The sequence below is a fragment of the Colias eurytheme genome, chromosome 20 (genome assembly GCF_061535395.1).
Source record: "Colias eurytheme isolate Ceu_HAF_F1 chromosome 20, ilColEury1 Martin Lab GWU primary, whole genome shotgun sequence".
Classification (NCBI taxonomy): Eukaryota; Metazoa; Arthropoda; class Insecta; order Lepidoptera; family Pieridae; genus Colias; species Colias eurytheme.
In genome coordinates, this window is record NC_142999.1 from 5,671,295 (window position 1) to 5,690,371 (window position 19,077).

Here is a 19,077-nt window from a genome sequence, read left to right on the forward strand (position 1 = left end):
TCTTCCGAGATTGCGATCGGACGTCACAGAACGAAACGCCTTGATCGGTAACATCGAGATCGTATCGATTCATTTCAAATGTCGGCTTGCGTTCGTACCTTGCACTGAGTAAACATATTGATTGTTACCATTACTAATGCTCATTGAATACCGATTACGATCGTATCGAGAAAGCTCGAGTGCATTACGACGTTTTTTGCTGCGTGTTTAATGGTTAATCTTGTCTGGAAGTCAATGGAAACGGAGCGCGAACTTTCGATCGTTAGTTACGATATAGTGGTGAAGGAACACGGTAGACGCCTAGCAGACATCGCTGGGGTTGTTGACCGGGTTTCGTGCCTAAAGCCGTCGCCGAATAGAGGGCGAAACCAAAGCTGAAATAAAACGTCATACGCGGCGTTTGACCACCACGCACTAGTGTTTATTATAGTCGCAATAGAATTTAAATTGCCAACCACGAACGGAGATACTAAATGCGTACATTGTAATCACATATCGCAACATGAATTTAATCGAAATATTATGGAAACAATTTGTAAATAGAACAGGTTTATTACACGCAATTAAAAGTAGTATAGCCGCATGGGAACTCAGGCGATAAGTAGAGGCTTATTGCTAGATCTACGAAACACTTTAACATGGATCGTTCCAGTCCCTTGGCTCCGATAATCTGAATCATGATAGTGCTCCAGATTGTTTCGTTCTTGAAACTCGTAAAGCACGTCGTTATAAACGTAAAACATTTATTTCATGTAATTAGATGATGTTTGTTAGACGAAGGAAAAGTAAAAAGTCGATTGTTTAAAGGTTTATTTTCTTTAAACTTCATGTCTAGACATAAACAAGTTTAATATTAAATAATTATGTCTAGGGCTACAAAGAAGCTATTATATATTTTCCTTCTACGACCATAATTTCACTCAATGCGCTCTGCGCGTAGTTTTTAAATTAGGGATACATATTAAAAAGTAAAACATTCTTATTAAAGGCCTCCTAACTACGTACCTATGCAATAACGGCCCAGTAGCTTTGAAAATAATATTGTTATACCTAATCGGTGTAAATTAGAATTACCTTTTTAAGCAGTAAAAGCCCGAGTTAATAAAAGTCGTATAAACATTTCTTGCTTATGTTTAGCGTACCGAATACTCGAGGCACTAATTAGCTAGGTTCGCCCTCAGTGCTCAAATTGTATACCTACGAAGGAAGTTATACAACAGTCAATTAGGGCTTTATGCCTTGCAAATAATGACTCTGTTTCTGTTCACTGAAATATGTCTGGAAAGTAGGTGTGATATTTGAAAAATGCGTCGAAACAAAGGCTCCTTCGTTCATTTCACACCTTAATCTATGCGGTGTTAATAAGGATAGCTTTGCAAGACGTTAATTTTTAGGGTGACGGTGCATTTACATCAAACGAACGTAGAGCTAGAGCAAGAGCATTCTTTCGTGATCTTTATGTGTAAACAGAAACTTGTATTCAGTATGGTTCAGTATTAGAACATTGCATACAATCTTTTCGAATGCCCTAAGAACAAAGAAAGAATGCTCTACACCTGTTTATACTTAAAAAATTTGACATGTGAGGTTAGAATGAGCATTCGCTGGTTCGATGTAAATTCTCCGTGAGACTTGCAAATTCCAAAAATTAAAAAAAACCCTAGAAAAATATAGTTTGAAATGAAATTAACCTGTTATACAGTTATTTCGTAGCTATTATTTCTCAAGAACACGAAAACCTAATAATAAAGCTTTTTAAGCCATCCAAAGCTACTTGAATTTTCATTATTTACCATACAAGGCCGTGGCACCATTTTTATTGAAGGTATTACATTTGAAAGGTGCGAGGAGATTGGACAAATTATCAAATAGACGGTCTCATTTCCGAGGTAATTTATAAATTTCCTTTGTGTCGCGGTAATGATAAATAAGCAGCAATGAATCGACAGTTTCTTTGTATGGTGAACTATATTTGAGTATAATATAAAAGATGTATTTGGGACAGATATTGAAGAATATAGGAGCAAATAAAACAGAATAAATGTGGAATAAGACCGTAGAATTAATATTATTAATATACCCGTGTCGGCAAATTTTACAGAAAATATGAAACTTAAGTACAAAGCTGAAAGAAAAAAAGAAATGAAAACATTAGATATAAAATAATCAGTCAAATATAATCTTCATTCGTTCCAGGCCAAGTAGTAGGTTGAGTCTGTTCCATAAAATCAATGATGCAAATAAGATTATTTATTATTTAGGAATCATATTTTCCGACACGAATCGTTAAGCGTGTTTCTGTTCATTTGCTCAGCTAGTAATATCTTATATATAAAATTCTCGTGTCACAATGTTAGTCTGCATACTCCTCCGAAACGGGTGGACCGATTCTCATGAAATTTTCTGTGCATATCGGGTAAGTCTGAGAATCGGCCAACATCTATTTTTCATATGTACCACGGGCGAAGCCGGGGCGGACCGCTAGTTTTACTAGAAAATTTTAAGCAATATCCTATTTGTTCGATAATCCAATTAACATGAGCTTGGAGCTTTCTTCAATGAGTTAAAGATAACGTATCTGGTACTATAATAAATATAACAATAACATATTATGTATATTGCAGCATGCATGTCTTTAAAATCGAATTGGCGCGAAAGTGTGTAATCTCTGGCCCACAACGTAATATTGACTTTCATTTGAAAACGAAGAACAGTTTCTCTTGACGTTCCGCATATGATAAAGTTACTTGGGCTCTCATTACCTTCGATATCATTAGTCTACGTCACCCGTCCTGAAGATTATAAAATGCTAAAACACTACATCATTACCGAGTCGAGCCGGGCCGTGTCGAATGTCGATTGCAGTCTGCAGATTCATAATACGGCTAGTTTAACATGTGACGTTATCTCGTGAGCTATCTACTCTATGAAGAGTCGGGGAATGAATTTATGACATTGTGCCGTAATTATAGGAATACTCGGATCTGTTTTATGATTATGATTATGCAATCGTTCATTCAAGGAATAATTACAATTATCGGCGATGATATTAGAACCTTTTCTTGATACGTCAAATATTTTAATTATTATTAAGGAACGAAATAGAGTCAATACTCTTCAGCCAATGCTGATAATAAAGCATTGAAAACTGTAATCAAATGAAGATGGTATAATGATATTGGATGGTAACATTATGACGTGTTCTATTATGGTTTTTATTCTGACAGCTATTATTATTAAATGAAAAGTGTGTTTATCATGGCGTTGTTTACACACCCACAAGAGCAATTTGCTCTCACGCACTTTTCCCTTGGTTAAATTATACAGGGTTTCGATATAATGTATCTAGTCCCCTTTCATTTCCTCTATGAAAAACGTTGATTGTGTATTTTACGTAAATTGTTCTAATCTTTTAAGGAAATGGATAGACCATTGATTGTACTTAACTATTTTCAGGTAAAACCCGCGCAGTTTGCTCTGTAATAATATGAAAGTAATGATAACTCCTTACAATAAAACGGTGTCTGAATAAAAAATATATTATGAAGGCACCATCTATCACAAAAGTACTGAGTCAGAGATTTAGTATGGCATTGCATGCGGTGTGCAATGTAATTCATGGTTGTAGGCATTTTTATGTGACAGACGAGCAGTGGTGCATAGCGGCCGGAAACCGCACTAGCGCGCTATCGATTTACTTATCTGCGATGCGGAGTATAGTCTGTGTTCTGTACCATAGGCTAGGATTCTTAATTTAAAAAGTGTTTTCTTTTTTTGATTAAGTTTGTGGTAAAAGATTGCGTCTTCATAACTTGGATACGATATCTGTTACTTATTTAAAGCAAAAAGACTATTCAATACAATGGAGTCCATGGTATTTACATAAACTTGGTTCTCACGTATAAAATATACACAATATCTCAAATCATACATCTGACAGTGTTTAAAATATCAAATCTCAAAACCTACTCAGTGAACCAGATCTTTTGAGATTTATACTGAAACCGTCACATAGCTATCATAATATTCATGTCGGTACTCTTTATATCGCGCTGTCTTATCGATTGTTGGATCTAGAATCTAGATATCTAAGGCGAGGCATTTATGCTGTCGCGCTACTGTGCGTTGCGGTCGCGGTCTTGTCGTGAGTGTCGCATCAAACACAAAGAATGGGAGTTTTAGATTTACAAAGCTCGTGAATGTTTGTTTTCTCTTTGTCTGAACTGGCCGGTGATAAATGAATTGATTGTTCTTGCATTTATAGTTTTTCGTATAAATTGCGGTCGACAACGAAATTTACGATAGCGTGTGACGTTTCAATACTTTCAATACGTCTGTATGCAGATAAATATTTTCAATTACCGATTGATTGTCAGGATATAAATCAGTTAATAATGTCTAATTTCCTTATGTAGGTATTTCAATAAATGAAAAGAATCTGGATCAACTATTTAACCTGTAAATTATCCAATTTCAGATATTTAAAATAAATGTAAATGGATAAAATATCTGCGCAGTGACTGAGATAGTATTTATATGCTTTCACATGTTAGTCTGCACGCTCGAATAGTTTTGCTCGGCCGCATTTGAAATTGATGCCTATTACATGAGTTGCTACATAAATTGTAATGTACTGGCCTTAGATAGGAACTAATAGGTTGCTGAAGAAATGGGTAAAAAGACGATTAAGCTCCGTTGGAATAGCTGGAGTTATACGTTTTATTGGCTCTTTTATAAAGTAGATTAAGGTTGACATTTATTGTATGAGGTTTCATATTTGTATTATAGCTCTTTGAAAGCAATAATAGAGAATACTTTTAATTCGATTACAAATAAAGTTGGATTGATAACGAAAGATATAAGTGGAAAATATAGAGCATCTTTACAATATTTTTCTTTTATAATAAGCTCTAATTATTTTCATCAATATTCAATCAACTTTAGTAATTTTATAAAATTCATCATCAGCCACACGCCTTTTTTTTATAAACAGTTCATTTCATGTCAGTTAATGTAGCGTTAAATCCAAAACCATTTATGAGTGCAAATTATGGCAGCCGCACATCCGAGCTATAAATGACATCTCGTTATCGCATCTTCAGCATGTCGTGTGCTTCAGGCGGTACATTAAGGGTGCTTTACCATGCATGTGAGTAGGGTTGCGTTTCATACTTCGAAAAGTCTTTTGCTTTCAAACCTCAGTGCTGATGGAAAAGAGTTGAGTGAATTGACGAATGTCGAACGGTAGATTACATTGTGATGATGATAGGTTTTTGTAAACAAAATTAAGTAAGTAGTGTTAGAAATTGTATTGAAGTCTGAAGAACTTGATGTATGGGTATGTGCTGATTGCACTCATCTCAGTATTAGACATGTAAATATTTACCGCCTATATGTGCCGTTTTTTACATCTACTACCGTAGGTAAGGCATCGTTTTTTATTAGGATAAGTTTATTCAAAATTGCATGATTATAATCGGCAATTCCGTAGAATATTTTATTCAAGAATAAATAAACATTTGTTTATGATCGTTTGCCGCTTAGCTTCCCCGTTTATCTCGACTGGATACGCATCCTTATTATACATACATATATGTACTATGTCTATCCCAGCCGCTAATCTAATATCATGTTGAATTTACTTGACACCCCGGCACTAAATCTAGCACGTTTATAAGATCGCATACAAGCTTGTTAAACTTAACGATAATGATTTTCCTGATTGCGATCTTGTTTTAGAAATTATTTCGTTACCGTGCAATTTAGAAAATAAGCGCTGACAGCTCCCGAGATCTCTTCGGAGTGTTTATTCCTTGCTTTCTTGTGGAAATCTCTACAATTAAAATAGACTTCATGAAGAGCGCGTAATGATTGTAATAATAATGCGTGAATGTTGGAGGCGATGTTGTTTAACTTCAATCACATGGAGCTAAACACGTATCTACATAATGAAAAGGGCATTGCATGCGATCCAAATCGCCATTAACAGATTGGCTCGAGATTAAAATATTAAAACCAATAGTGAGGTCGATGAACTTGAGTTAGGAGACCCTTCAAATAATTGTAATGGTTTTTTAACGCGAATGTATTGATTAGTGTTTGACCACGAGGTTCCCCCTGCGGAAGTGGGTACGTCCCGCGCGGCAGTTTTGACCATGCATGTCCACTCGGGCGAAGGGAGTGCATAATGTGCATTCAGTATTAATGAACTTTTCGGATCGGGTTGCGGTAAAATAATCCGTATGTAAATAGGATTTTAAAAGGGTGCTGCATTCAGTATTCACTATACAGTAGGTATGTACCTACATTCAGTTGCATCATTAAAACTTAATTACAATTCAATGAGGAGAATTTTTCGGAAAAGCAGTCTGGGATTTCCTCCAAAATATTAATTTTAAGCAGTCTTCAATTAACATGAAATATAATTAATGGGACTGCTCAATTCTGGAAACATCTAGTGTTTACAACTGGAAGTATTATTTTGGCAACCATTTCTATAATATAAAGTAGTAACAGTTTAAAATTAAGATAAATTGTGGTTTGTTTTTGTTTTCTTGTTGGATAAGTTTTCAATTCAGTTGAATTTCTCGTCATGAGATTTAAGTTTTTGAATTTTATTGTAGTTTAATTCTTTGTACCAAATGTAATTACGATCGATTTCATCCTGGAGTTATACTTATTTTGAACTTTGAGTTATCAAATATCAACATACCACAATAAATACTATTATAGACCTACAGGTAAATAACTCTCACTCACGGTTCCGATTTATCAATAAAATAAGACCTCCTCGTATTAGTCTACGAATTCACATTCAAAAAATTAATTTCAGAGTTCCAAATGCGCCGAAGAGTTGCATCGCGGAGATCTTCAACGGCGATGTGACGGATGGCGGCAGTCCCGTCAAGAACGGTTCGTCCAAGCCACGCAACGTCAAGGACACACCGACTCGCCCAAGGGACACGCACTCCAGACTATTTGGTCAGGTAAGGTATTTTGTAGTTGGGAAAAAAGACAATCTAAAAAGAAGGTGGAAATTTAGAATTGCTAGGGAAATAAAATGGATTTGGAGCTTATTAGACTAACATTGTCCTCATTCTCAGATCAGAGAAATGAGGCATTTTAATTAAACAGCAATGACGAAGTTATTATATTTGTAATACGACTTTGCCTTTCCTTTTTCGAGTAAGATTTGTTGTAAATGCTACAATTTTATAAGGAACCTACTACTAGCCTACTACATAACTCACCGGGTTAACATTATTAATCGCACATTCCAGGGTGGATCGTCATCAGTGACGCCAATGATAACGGACACGATCCGCAGTCACATCCAGTTCGGTGATGCGGCTAACGGCGGCAGCCCCGCGCACTCGCCCAAGATGAACGGGAGCGCCATGTCCACGCCCAGCAGAGGTGAGACGGAGCCAGCTGACCACTGTGAGTCGATTCTGATGTAGGCACGATAGCACTTGCAATCATTGAGAGCCGATCGAACGTGGATGGGAATTCATATCGCTACTTCTGACACATCTTTCTGTTTATGCTGTCCTGGTATATTGGGATAGTACAGGGAGATGCGTTAGAGGTCTAATGCAATAATAAACACGTAACATTGATTCATTTTCATATAACGACATAATCACTAATAATTAATATCTACAAGACGTGATAAATTAAAACTGCCACAAGCGCGTACGCTATTTTATAACACTAATTAAAACTAAACATATTTAATTATAACTTTCGTTACTCAACCACACTAAATGTACAATGAACATGCCGTGTTGGAAGTATTTGCTCCGCAATGTTAACATCATTGTTTACAACTTTTACTGCAATCATAATTATAGGTAATGTACCTATGAATGTGGGTTTTATAACAGTCACAGTCGGACAAATATTTTACCTGACTGCTGTAGGGCTACTTTCAACATACAAATTACTTAAGACCGAGCAAACCCATAAAATGTTAGTGACGGTAATAACAAACTATAGTGGCGTGGAGAATTTGTATAATTATACAATCTCGAAGGCGTCATAAGTATTGCAAGAGCGTGTGTGTGAATTCCTTTCCACTTTCGTTTAATATCAAGCCTACATAGATGTTGTTAATTCTGCAGAATATGCAACCTCTGTGTATGTGGTATTAGGCTCGCGTGCCCAAAGCACATTAAATTGCATATGTGCACGCTACAGAGATCGCTTCACAAAATAAACACTTATCTTCTTTAATACCCTTCATATAATACTTTAATGATTATGCTAAAATGTGTATATGCTATCGCCGAATACATTGTAACAATGGCTCAAAATAATACAATGCTTTGTTTAAGCCGAGCATGAAAACAAAGATTTGAAACAATAATAATTTTGTTTGATAAGATCACAAACAATGTTTATGTTTAATGTAAATTTTCAAAGATCTCATCTATCAATGAAGATCATATTTGTGTACTATGCAATATGCATGAACTGGTCTTTAAATATCTATTGAACAATAGTATTGCATTCAATGAATGAAATTAGTATTAAATATCGAAGTTGTTATAATGTATAATGTAAGTCTATCTTCGGATGAAAACCGTTTGTTCTGAATGGTCAGTATCGTACTCGCCACCGAAGAGGAATCCAGTGACTGGAGACGGTGTGCAACTGCCTCCGCAACGCCGCAGACATCCGGGCGCCGCCCTGCGAGGTGCTGACTCCGACTATACACAAGATCCTCATGAACCACAACCGACCCATCGATATTACACTCCCGAATGGCCTCCTAAACCCGCAAACTACTACGTACCCTCCACGACCAAACCCAGCTTAAACATTCGACAGACCCCTTACACGCTGCTCGGTCTCGAAACTGATGATCCTGAGATAGAACATCCAATAATCGACCCAGACTCTCTCGAACCTCAACTGGTTCTTGATAGGCATTGGCCTCCATTTCCAGCACAACATTACCTCGAACCGAAGGAACATCACATACCGCATCACCCTTTACCGCCACATGCTTTTGTCGGTATGACTTCCGCTTTAGGAGAAAGACCTCAACTTGACTATAAATATAATCCCGTTCCCAGTTTGGACGGGCCGATAGATCCTTTTGTTGTAGCTAACCTCGATGCCCCTCCGACTCTTTTTAAATACGAAAGAGACGGTCCTATCCCTGATGTCATGCCTCTTCAGACTTCATGCGGTCCCGGTCCCAGTACTTTGACGGGTTTCCCTCCAATTTTTCATAAGTATGTTCCCGGATTCCTGTTTGATAGAAACCGACACCCAGAGGACTTCAAACATAAGACGTATTATGTAGACTATGTTCGCCGAAGAGAAATGGGTGGGTGTTTAATTTAGACTGAAGGAGCACCGGCTGTAAATTATAATACACCAGGCAAAGACCTTATTCTACAGCACTTTGAATATTCGAGTTTATTTGCAAAAATCTTTGAGACGATTCCTTCATGTCCCTAAATTAAGCTCTCAATACTAGGCTTTTTGGTGTTAAAGAAGTATTTAATAGAAAAATTTAGTTGTGTTTTGTGTTAGCATAAGTATTTTGATGTTGTAAGTTGTAACTTTGTTATTTTTATATTTTTATGCTTTTTGTTGTTTTTTTTAATGTTATAATATTATGTATTCCTGTAGTTAATATAGAATAAATTAATTAGCAATAAGTAGAGCACGCAATTTTTTTTCTACTCTATGGTATCGTCTTTTGTCCTACACTTATTTAGTTACGTATATTTAGAAAATAATAATGTTTTTTAACTCTATCTAGCTTCATTTGTACTATTATATACGGATTCATCCTTAGATAGACTTCGTTAGGCCCAAATTGTTGAATGTTGTTTTAATTTGCATGTATGTACGTACGCAGTAGAGTTTTTAAATAAAATGTTTTAGACTTATATTCCAGAAATTTCTATATCATAAGTAGCTTCTAAACATCATAAATCGCAAAACAATGACAGTCATTTTCAGGTTTAAATTATTATTTGTATCATTAGGTACACATTTTATTTTATGGATTCAAATGGGCTAAGATTGAATTGCGATTTTTGTTTGTTTTCATAAACATCGTTCATGTAATTTAAATAGTTTTTCACTCTATAATATTATTCTTGCTTACTGTGTAATAAATTCAAATTTTCTTGTGACACATATTTATAGTTAGTATTCAATACTTGAATATACCTAACTTTGCATGATTCCCTGTTCACAAACACATTTGTGCTAATGCAATATTTAAATTTACAGAAGGCAACCCGATCACCGGCGACGGCTACAAATCAATGAACGGTCAAATTAACATGGTGACATCGATAAACGGCCACAGCAGCATTCTTCATAACCGCGTTCCCCCCGGCGGCTACTCGTCAGGGCTCTGGTAGACTACCAACATCACAGCAACGGTCACCGAAGCGGCCAAATAACACTCATTTACCGCCGTCTCGTCAACAAAAAACAAAAAACTACGTTCTCGAATTTTGAATTTCGAATCACATCTGATTGGCGCTATTTTTTGACAGGCGAATGAATTGTCTATGCGCGTATTGTATCTAATCATAATTAATTAATGTGGATTGTACCTAATTTCAAATTGTAAATTAAGTAATTACGATGTTTATAGTCTAGCTCTAGCACATTAAATTTTATATCCCATTAGTTAGTTTTCTATAATAATTGTAATTGTAATACAGTTGTAACTTGTAGCGCCAATCTTTTGTGATTTTAATACTAAATCTAAAGCTAATACAATAAGCATTCTCGGTGCAAACATTCGCATTTATTCCATTGAAATCATTAATAATTTATATTTTTAATCTACTAAATTTTAAGTAGTATCGGATTTAATTTATATAACGTGCACACATTAAAATTACGTCCATTTTAACAGAAAGGGTATATGTTCATAAAATCCTTAGCCTGTCCCAGTAACACTTTATTTCATTACTTTAGAAATAGATGATAGATATTTTTGTAATAGTAATAATATTCGGTTAGATATAGAATCCTTGTTGAAAATATAGATTTATAAATTTAACGGATCGCACTAAATTCCGACGTTTGCATAATTTCGTTTCCGTTACTCTTATAAACTCTATATCTCAACTCTTATCATAAGGAAAGGAAATTGTAATCTTAACACACATAAGCGCATGTTTACGCATCGATTGATATTGAATTAGGAGTGAGGATGTCAGCAATATACCAAAACGATTAGTGCCTTGATTGGTGATGAATTGAAAATTCTAGGAAAAATCAGTGTTTGATAGAAGCGTGAAACGGAAACAGTGATTATATATCTATATTTCACCGTATAGAAATAGTAATCATGCGGCACACAGGCTAATTGATAATATTAAAATAACGTAAATTATATTAATGTTCGACACTATTTAAGTATCCTTTAATCTCGTTTGTTGAATTTCATTATCATAATTTAAATAGAGGATTTTATAGATTGCATTTATTTTGTCTGTTTATACATTTTTTTAGTTTATTTTCTACTCGTTTAGTATTAAAATGTATTTGAATTTTGGTCGATTATCTGTTAACAAGGAGGACCATAGTCGTAGTGTTTGTGTGTACCTAGTATGAAGTTTGATGCGTTGATAACAATATCTTATAGACTTAGCGGTAGGCATATCATCTATGTAATAGTTTCTAACTTAATTGCTGACGCACTGGCCTAACGTTAACTTAATTGTTAATAGATAATAACCATTACTTCAAAATAAAGTTTTTTTTTAATAAGATTGTATTTTATTTACACGAAAATACCCAAGGTTGAAACTAAGATGAATATATACCTATATATTAACCCATTGACCACCGTAAGGCCCGATCGGGGCGCGACACAATAGATTTTCTATTGTGTCTGTGATTCCGAGGACTGATGGATTAATTACATATATTTAAAGCCTTTCAATTTTTTTTCCTTCGTATGCAGTAGTACAGACTCAGAATATTAAATTGCTATCACTCAAATAAAGTAACAATAGCACTCCTTTCTAGTTACCTTATAGGAAAGAAAAGTGTAATAAATGATACAATTTTATCCGACCATAATATCACAGACTAATAATAATATACTACGTATACAAATAATATCTCTTTACATTACTATTAGACCGGGAGATATTGACACAAAATTTTCGAGTCATTTGTAACAGGATGGCGGTTCTACAGGGGTCTTAGTACGCAATGACAAAAAGAAAAATGATGGTGTGAACGCTGGTACCAGCGGCTTAGTCGCGTGGGCGTTAGTCGAACTCGTCGGAAAATAGCGAAAGTCAAACGATTTGTAACAGTATGGCACTTATTTTTCCTGTAAGTTTGAGGATCAACGAATATAAATACAAAATTTCAAAGATCTAGGTGTTGGAAATCTTCACTTATATAAATTAATAATAAATTAATTTTTCAAGTATGACAGCACTTTTTCCCCCTACTAGAAGTATGGCAAATATAATAATGGTCACATTTTATCAAATACTCTCCAAAAATCGAAATGCAATACTGGTACAAAAAGTTTGGCGAAATAAAATTTTTTTGCAGATTTTCGGCGGTATGGCGACCATTTGGAATCGTCCGAAAAGTATGGCATGGCGATTTTCGTAAATGGCTGAACGACGATGGTTACCTGTGCAAAAGTTAGCCTGGTACAAATGGTTGAATAATTGTTTTATTTAAATCAACACATTCGCGTCGGTATGGCGGGCTGTAAGGCACACCGGAAAAGTATGGCATGACACTACCGCCTGTAGAACCGCCATCCTGTTACAAATGACTCGAAATTTTGTGTCAATATCTCCCGGTCTATATCTATTGGGTGGGATTTATAAAAAAGTATCCTATCTTGAGTTCTGAAAGCATAACAGATAGACCAAATTTCGCAATTATAATATTTATATGGAATCTTTCAGAAAATTAAAGCCAATATAAAAATTTGTATAATTATTTATTATACCTATAAATAATTCTTAAAAATAATATTTACACAATTCTATTTATTTAAGATTTAAATTATTAAATCACACAATAAAATCATTTACGTTTCTAAACTTTCTTCTGCTTGTAAAGGAGCGTTGTCTTTAGATGCATTTTTATTTTTATTTTTTCCAGTGTTTACTGGAGATTCGATTTCTAATGTAACCGGGCCGTCGTTTTGTATTGACACTTGCATGTAGGCACCAAAAACACCATCTATAAATTATTGAAGAAAATTAAAAAAAAAAATTAATGAGTATTTATTTAATAAAATCATTCATAGTAAGTAGGAGTCTGAGAAAAATTCTGTATAAATAAACTATCTGTGCCTCACAGTTTTATCCGCATTGCTCCCCTTCTGTTGGTCTTAGCGCGATGATATAGCCTAAATATATAGCCTTCCTCGATAAATGGATAAACACTGAAGGATTTTTCAAATCAAACCAGTAGTTCCCAAGATTAGTTCATTCAAACAAACAAACAAACTCTTCAGCTTTATAATATTAGTATAGATCTAGACATTCTACTCTTTCTTTAGTTTTTATATTTTGTTGTGAATAGTTTGTGTATTTTATTGTTATTACAATAACTAAAATACTACTATACTATTCTGATAACTTAGAACTGCTATAGAATTTTTTTGTGTTGGTTTTATTTCACTATTCTGAATGAATTAACTAATTAAAAATGTTCTTTACACTTTCTAGGAGTGAAGTAAATTACCTTTTACTTTTTCTGGCTTATATTGAGTTCTAAGCATTTGGATGAACTGCTCATAAAATTCTTTTGATTTGTCTCCTGGCATTGCAAGATGAAAATCTGGTTTATTTCCCTAAAAATATGAAAAAAATATATTAACGTTAAATCATACACTTTATTTTAAAGTAACATTAAGTTTTCATTTTTGATAATAAAAACAGACGGTAGAAAATAGAAATATGAAAATTATTATTTAAATTACTTCTATCAAATTGTAATAGTTTCCTATTTAGTGTAAGTATTACTTTTTTAATTTATACATTTTCTTAATGAATTTCTAATCAATTAGGCCACAGGAACTTGATTTTTATTACATTTAAAAATTAATAAAGCTATTAACATAAACCAATTCTCACCTTCCATGTATTATATAATGTAAATTGACTGACACATAGTAACTCTAAATCTTCATCAACTACGCTCTTCTTCCATTTTTTTTTATTTTCATCATTGAACAGCTTTAGGGATAATAATTTGCGAACCCTGAAATTTTGAATAAATTTTATTTAATTACTAACATAGAATCTCAAAAAGAATGTACAGATTCAAATGTGTTTAAACTATATTGTGTAAACTCAATGAACGCCACTTCAATATCCAAGTCTTTTTTTACTGGGACAAATAATTATGCAAAACAGTTTAAACTAATGTTTTTGTAGCAAATAAAGTAATATTTAAATTGTTTTAAGGACTAGTGAAATTCCACCTAAATAAGAATTCAGATTTAAAAGAAAAACATATAAAAAATAAAAATATATTTCTAAATTTATGAAAAATAAAATTGGTTGTTTGTAAAGTAGGTTTACGATCGAGATGTTTACGTGATAACGTCTTATTGGTGGCAGCGCTCGAGATGAGACGGGAGATCGGTCCGTCTCTCTCTCGTTATACCTGCGATCGCGCTCGTGAGGTTTTGGTGTGACACAAGTTTCTGAACATGTCACTCGACTAAAACGATTTTAAAAACGTTATCACGTTAAAAAAATTTCACACTTACATATACTCCATATCTTTTGGTGTATCATTGTGAGTAATTCCAATAAACACACATAGTCCTTGTCCTATATTACTCATTAATTCTCCATTTACTGTAAGAAAATGTCCTATATAAAATAATTGAATATGCTAGATGCTAGGTATGAAAAATATTATGATTTTTAATTCAAAATAATGAACTACATCAAATGTAGTCTTCGTAGGAGCGAAACTCTTTCTATTTATTATTCCCCCAGTGATTCAAAACTTGATTCCGATCTCTTCATAAACTTTCGGTAAATATGTAATACGTAATATTATGGTTGTAACCTCAAAAATAATTACTTACCTGTCACATTTGCATTCATTACCCGTTGTATAAGCGCTTTCATTATTTTAACAATATTTAATATTTATAGTGTGTTGTTGTACGTAGTCCTTATACTTTGATTTGATTACAAAAATAGTAAACAAAAACCACCGGTAGATGCCGGAAGATAGAAATTAGAATCGTCGGAATTCAGATATCGTTTTTGACAAATGACAATAATTGACAATTATTGACAACTGCTAACATTTGGATCAAAATTCTCTCTAGTTAAACTCTTCACACATAGGAAACACTCCATGTGGACAAAAAAGACAGACATAGTAATATTTTTGCTTCTAAGCAAAGCTGTCACATTTTCTGTCAGAGTAGTAACGTGACTTAGATTTTGGAAATATATCGAAAAAGTGATAAATGTTGTCTATGGTTTTTGTCAAGCGTTCAAAGTAGAAGCACGTAGAAGGCTGTTGTCGGCTGTTCTTCCATGGTATAAGTTAAAATCATGTTAGTCATATTATGTGTAGGCAATCCTAACATTTTTTAATTGATACTCGAGTACTTTTCAGTCACTACAAACTTTGGCAATACTGGAAGATAGTTTTATTTCTCTAGTAGATTTTTGCTTTGGAAATCATTAATGCTTCATTAATGAATCTGAATTAAAATTATTTTAAAAACTCCCTACATAAAATAATTTATAATTGGTTGTGTCACAGAGGTGCCATCTAGTCGTACCTATCATTAACGTTCGCGTTGGCGAAAGCTTTCCCATAGTGCCGGTTGATTAAATTTAAAAATAAAACTGAAAGATTTACCAATTATTATCTACTCATTGTTAGTTAAGGACTTAGGTTAAGGATAAGAATTAATTATTGACGTACCTATTGCGGTATCATGTAGCAGTGAAAAAAGACCCTCGGCTATATTTTAATCTGCGCGCTTTTGTTACAAGGAAGGATTTTGTAGATTTTTTTGAAGGAAGTTGTACCTAAGTATATCATAATACTTAGTTCATACGTTCATACCACAGTTCATGTTCATACAGTTAAGTAGGTAGGTATTCACTGCGTGGTCAGAATAGGTGGCTACAGAATATAGAAATCACATAGTCCGGGATACATCGCCCATTTTTGCAAGTGATTACTATCAAGCTAATTTTTCGTGAGTAGCTTTATTTTGATGAGATGCCCAATAATTTCATGTACGAAACTCTCGATTGTGGTAGCTTACAGAGGTAACAAGGATGAAAATTTTTGATTTGACGGTTCTCAAATATTTACTACGCAATTTGTAGGACAATATGTCTGTTGAATTAACTATATAAGTATTAAATAAGTGAAAATAAAAAAATCAGCTGGTTAGTAATCATTAATGATGACTTCGTTATCGATACACATTGGAAAGGGGGACTCTTTGATCAAACCATAGATTTTGTAGGACAAATATTTTTTCGAATAATTTAGATAATTAGGCTAAACTGTACATTATAGGGCGTGGAGTTGAGAGTCGTAATTTTTTTTGTGGTTAGCTATTGTCCTATGGAACCTAAATCTGAAATTTCACAGCGCGAAAACTTTTTGTTTTTGAGTTACGAATTTTTGAAAATCGGAAAATTTTACTCCATTTTATCTTTGAAACGCGAACTTACTGTTATGACAGTGTCAAATTGACCTACAGCGATTGTCAAACGCGTTTCATTTCAGGTAAAACATTTCTATCTAACAAAAAAAATATTATAATTAAAATTTTATTTATGAAATTTGTATATTTTTTAACAACAACATTAAAAATAATTATTATTAAGTATAGTTTTTGTAAAATAGATTAAATAAAATAAAATTATTAATATTCGCAATTTATAATTTAACAAAAATATTAATCGAAGTGTCTAGTAGTCCGCTAAACGGATGAATAAAATAAATTAGTCGTCCGATTACCGGATGAATAAAATAATTTAATCGTCCGATTATTCGGATTACTAGATAACCTTTTAACACTAAAGCTAGTTGGGTTGGACTAAAGCAAAGGGGGCGCAGGACTTTTGATGGAGTTGGTGTCATTTTAACACCTATTTATTAGTGTTTTATCGTAAAGATAACGCTAATATAAGCATGTTTTATAGGAACAACTTTTCTCTAAAATCAAAAATGGCGGAGATATTCACCCTCAATTCGTTAGGTTAGGTTTAGGTTAGGTTAGCCTTTAGGTTAGGTTAGGTTAGGTTAGGTTTCTTAAAAAAAAACAACACAGAAATAGGAGCCCCGCGAAGCGGGGCTCCGTCGACGCGCAAAAAAAATCAAGTTAGGTTAGGTTAGCCGTTAGGTTAGGTTAGGTTAGGTTTCTTAAAAAAAAAACTACACGGAAATAGGAGCCCCGCGAAGCGGGGCTCCGTCGACGCGCAAAAAAAAAATCTAGTTTAGGTTAGGTTAGCCGTTAGGTTAGGTTAGGTTAGGTTTCTTTAAAAAAAAAACTACACAGAAATAGGAGCCCCGCGAAGCGGGGCTCCGTCGACGCGCAAAAAAAAATCAAATACCTACGTGTGCCCTCCTCCCCCCACAAAAAACCTATAATACGTGCGGCAGTTCTCTAAAGAAACCCCGATAACCTAACTATATAGATAAATAGATGTTATCGGACGATTAAATTATTTTATTCATCCGGTAATCGGACGACTAATTTATTTTATTCATCCGTTTAGCGGACGACTAGCGCTGTCCATAATTGTACGCTTTGTACCGTGGAACAAAACAATAACGACGTCATTTTCAGTTACCGTTCGTTTGCCACCTTTCAGTTGCCACGTTTCGTGCGTACTCCTGTTAAGCCCTAAAACTGTACAAAACTATTAAACTTTTACTTTTAGCATACAAATAGGTAGCGAGGAGCGAAGCGACGAGCGTGTTAGGTTAACATTTGAACTGCCGCACGAGCCGAGCGAGCGAAGCGAGCGTGCCGCGGCAGCGGCCGGCGAGTGCCAGAAGCGACTTTAGGGCGATTCCCACTCAAACAAAAAAAAAAACTACAGGTCATACTAATGTCTATTACATTAAATCTGCCATATTTCAAATCAAAGAGCTAATGCAATATTACTAGTATTGAAAACTATTATTGTAAAGTAATAATTAATATTAATTGCTTCAGATCAATGTGGAACTGGAAAAAAATACCTAAAGCAAAGGGGGCGCAGGACTTAGAAAATTTTTGATGGAGTTGGTATCATTATAACACCTATTTTATTGTTTTATCGTAAAGATTACGCTAATAAAAGCATGTTTTGTTGGGGCAACTTTTCTCTAAACTTGATAATTACCAAGATACATGACGGATTGTAAAATGTAAATTTTTTCAATGATGGAATATTATGTATTCAATATTAAGCTGCGAAAGTCCGAATCTAGCTAAAAAACGTTACGCTAAAATAATCATTGCATTATCATAAGACTTGCCACAGAACCGAAGCTGTCAACCCCGAATTCCACGTGGTCTTGTTTGCCCTACCCCTAGAGTGTATGTAAAAAGCCGGAGGCGCGGAGGGAGAGCAGCCCTCGCCCGCCGTGACAAAGCTCGGGAGCCGTGCGGAGCGGAGCGGCTGAGGCTGGTCGCCGAAGGCGACCAATAAGCTGAAGCTGCGAAGTGGAGTACGGGCGACCGTGCTTTGTCACGCAAGGGCGGAAGGGCTGCACTTCCCGTAGCGCCGGAGCTAAGGCAGTGTCTGAGACAATATAAAAAAGACATGAGGAGATAGGGAAAGGGTTAGGTTAGGTTTAATCATCAATCTTTGAGGGCGAATATCTCGGCCATTTTTTATTTTAGAGAAAAAGTTTTTTTTATAAAACATGCTTATTTTAGCGTTTTGAATAAAAATTATGTATTTTATGATTCCTATACAATTTTCACTTTAGATCAAAAATTTTCTAAGTCCTTACTTTGCGCCCCCTTTGCTTTAGGCGGACCAAAACTTAATTTGTAAATATCTCGAAAACTATTAATTTTCGCGCCCCCCCCTTTACAGGGGAAGTTCC

General features: G+C 34.5%; 2 protein-coding genes across 4 annotated transcripts in view; one reads left to right on the forward strand and one right to left on the reverse strand.

Moving 5' to 3' along the window:
* Jupiter (microtubule-associated protein Jupiter) overlaps positions 1–11,751 on the forward strand; it is a 105,629-nt gene extending 93,878 nt beyond the window's left edge. For both annotated transcript variants that reach the window (XM_090113592.1, XM_090113591.1), the window contains exons 2-4: positions 6,833–6,986; positions 7,281–7,416; positions 10,258–11,751. In XM_090113592.1, coding sequence (XP_089969718.1) covers positions 6,833–6,986; positions 7,281–7,416; positions 10,258–10,391 — 424 coding nt within the window. In that variant the 3' untranslated portion in view covers positions 10,392–11,751. The remainder of the gene's footprint in view (positions 1–6,832; positions 6,987–7,280; positions 7,417–10,257) is intronic.
* A 1,233-nt stretch (positions 11,752–12,984) lies between these two features.
* Dtd (D-aminoacyl-tRNA deacylase) lies at positions 12,985–15,383 on the reverse strand. Of its 2 annotated transcripts, none has more exons than XM_090113746.1 (5): positions 15,077–15,383; positions 14,750–14,840; positions 14,109–14,235; positions 13,717–13,825; positions 12,985–13,209 (listed from the first exon to the last, which is right to left on the reverse strand). In XM_090113746.1, exons 1-5 carry the CDS (start codon positions 15,117–15,119, stop codon positions 13,055–13,057), a joined length of 525 nt encoding a protein of 174 aa, XP_089969872.1. In that variant the 5' UTR covers positions 15,120–15,383; the 3' UTR covers positions 12,985–13,054. The 2 variants fall into 2 exon arrangements, with proteins under 2 accessions (XP_089969872.1, XP_089969873.1); XM_090113747.1 differs by lacking the exon at positions 15,077–15,383 and adding an exon at positions 14,932–15,043.
* Positions 15,384–19,077: the final 3,694 nt, after the last annotated feature.

What these genes read in the sequence shown, in the direction of transcription:
- Dtd (XM_090113746.1), bottom strand. Translation starts at nt 15,119, where the DNA reads ATGAAAGCGCTTATACAACGGGTAATGAATGCAAATGTGACAG. An exon ending in CATTATATAATACATGGAAG is followed by an intron (nt 13,826 to 14,108) that starts GTGAGAATTGGT and finishes TCATATTTTTAG; the next exon opens with GGAAATAAACCAGATTTTCA. An exon ending in TAAGCCAGAAAAAGTAAAAG is followed by an intron (nt 13,210 to 13,716) that starts GTAATTTACTTC and finishes AATAATTTATAG; the next exon opens with ATGGTGTTTTTGGTGCCTAC.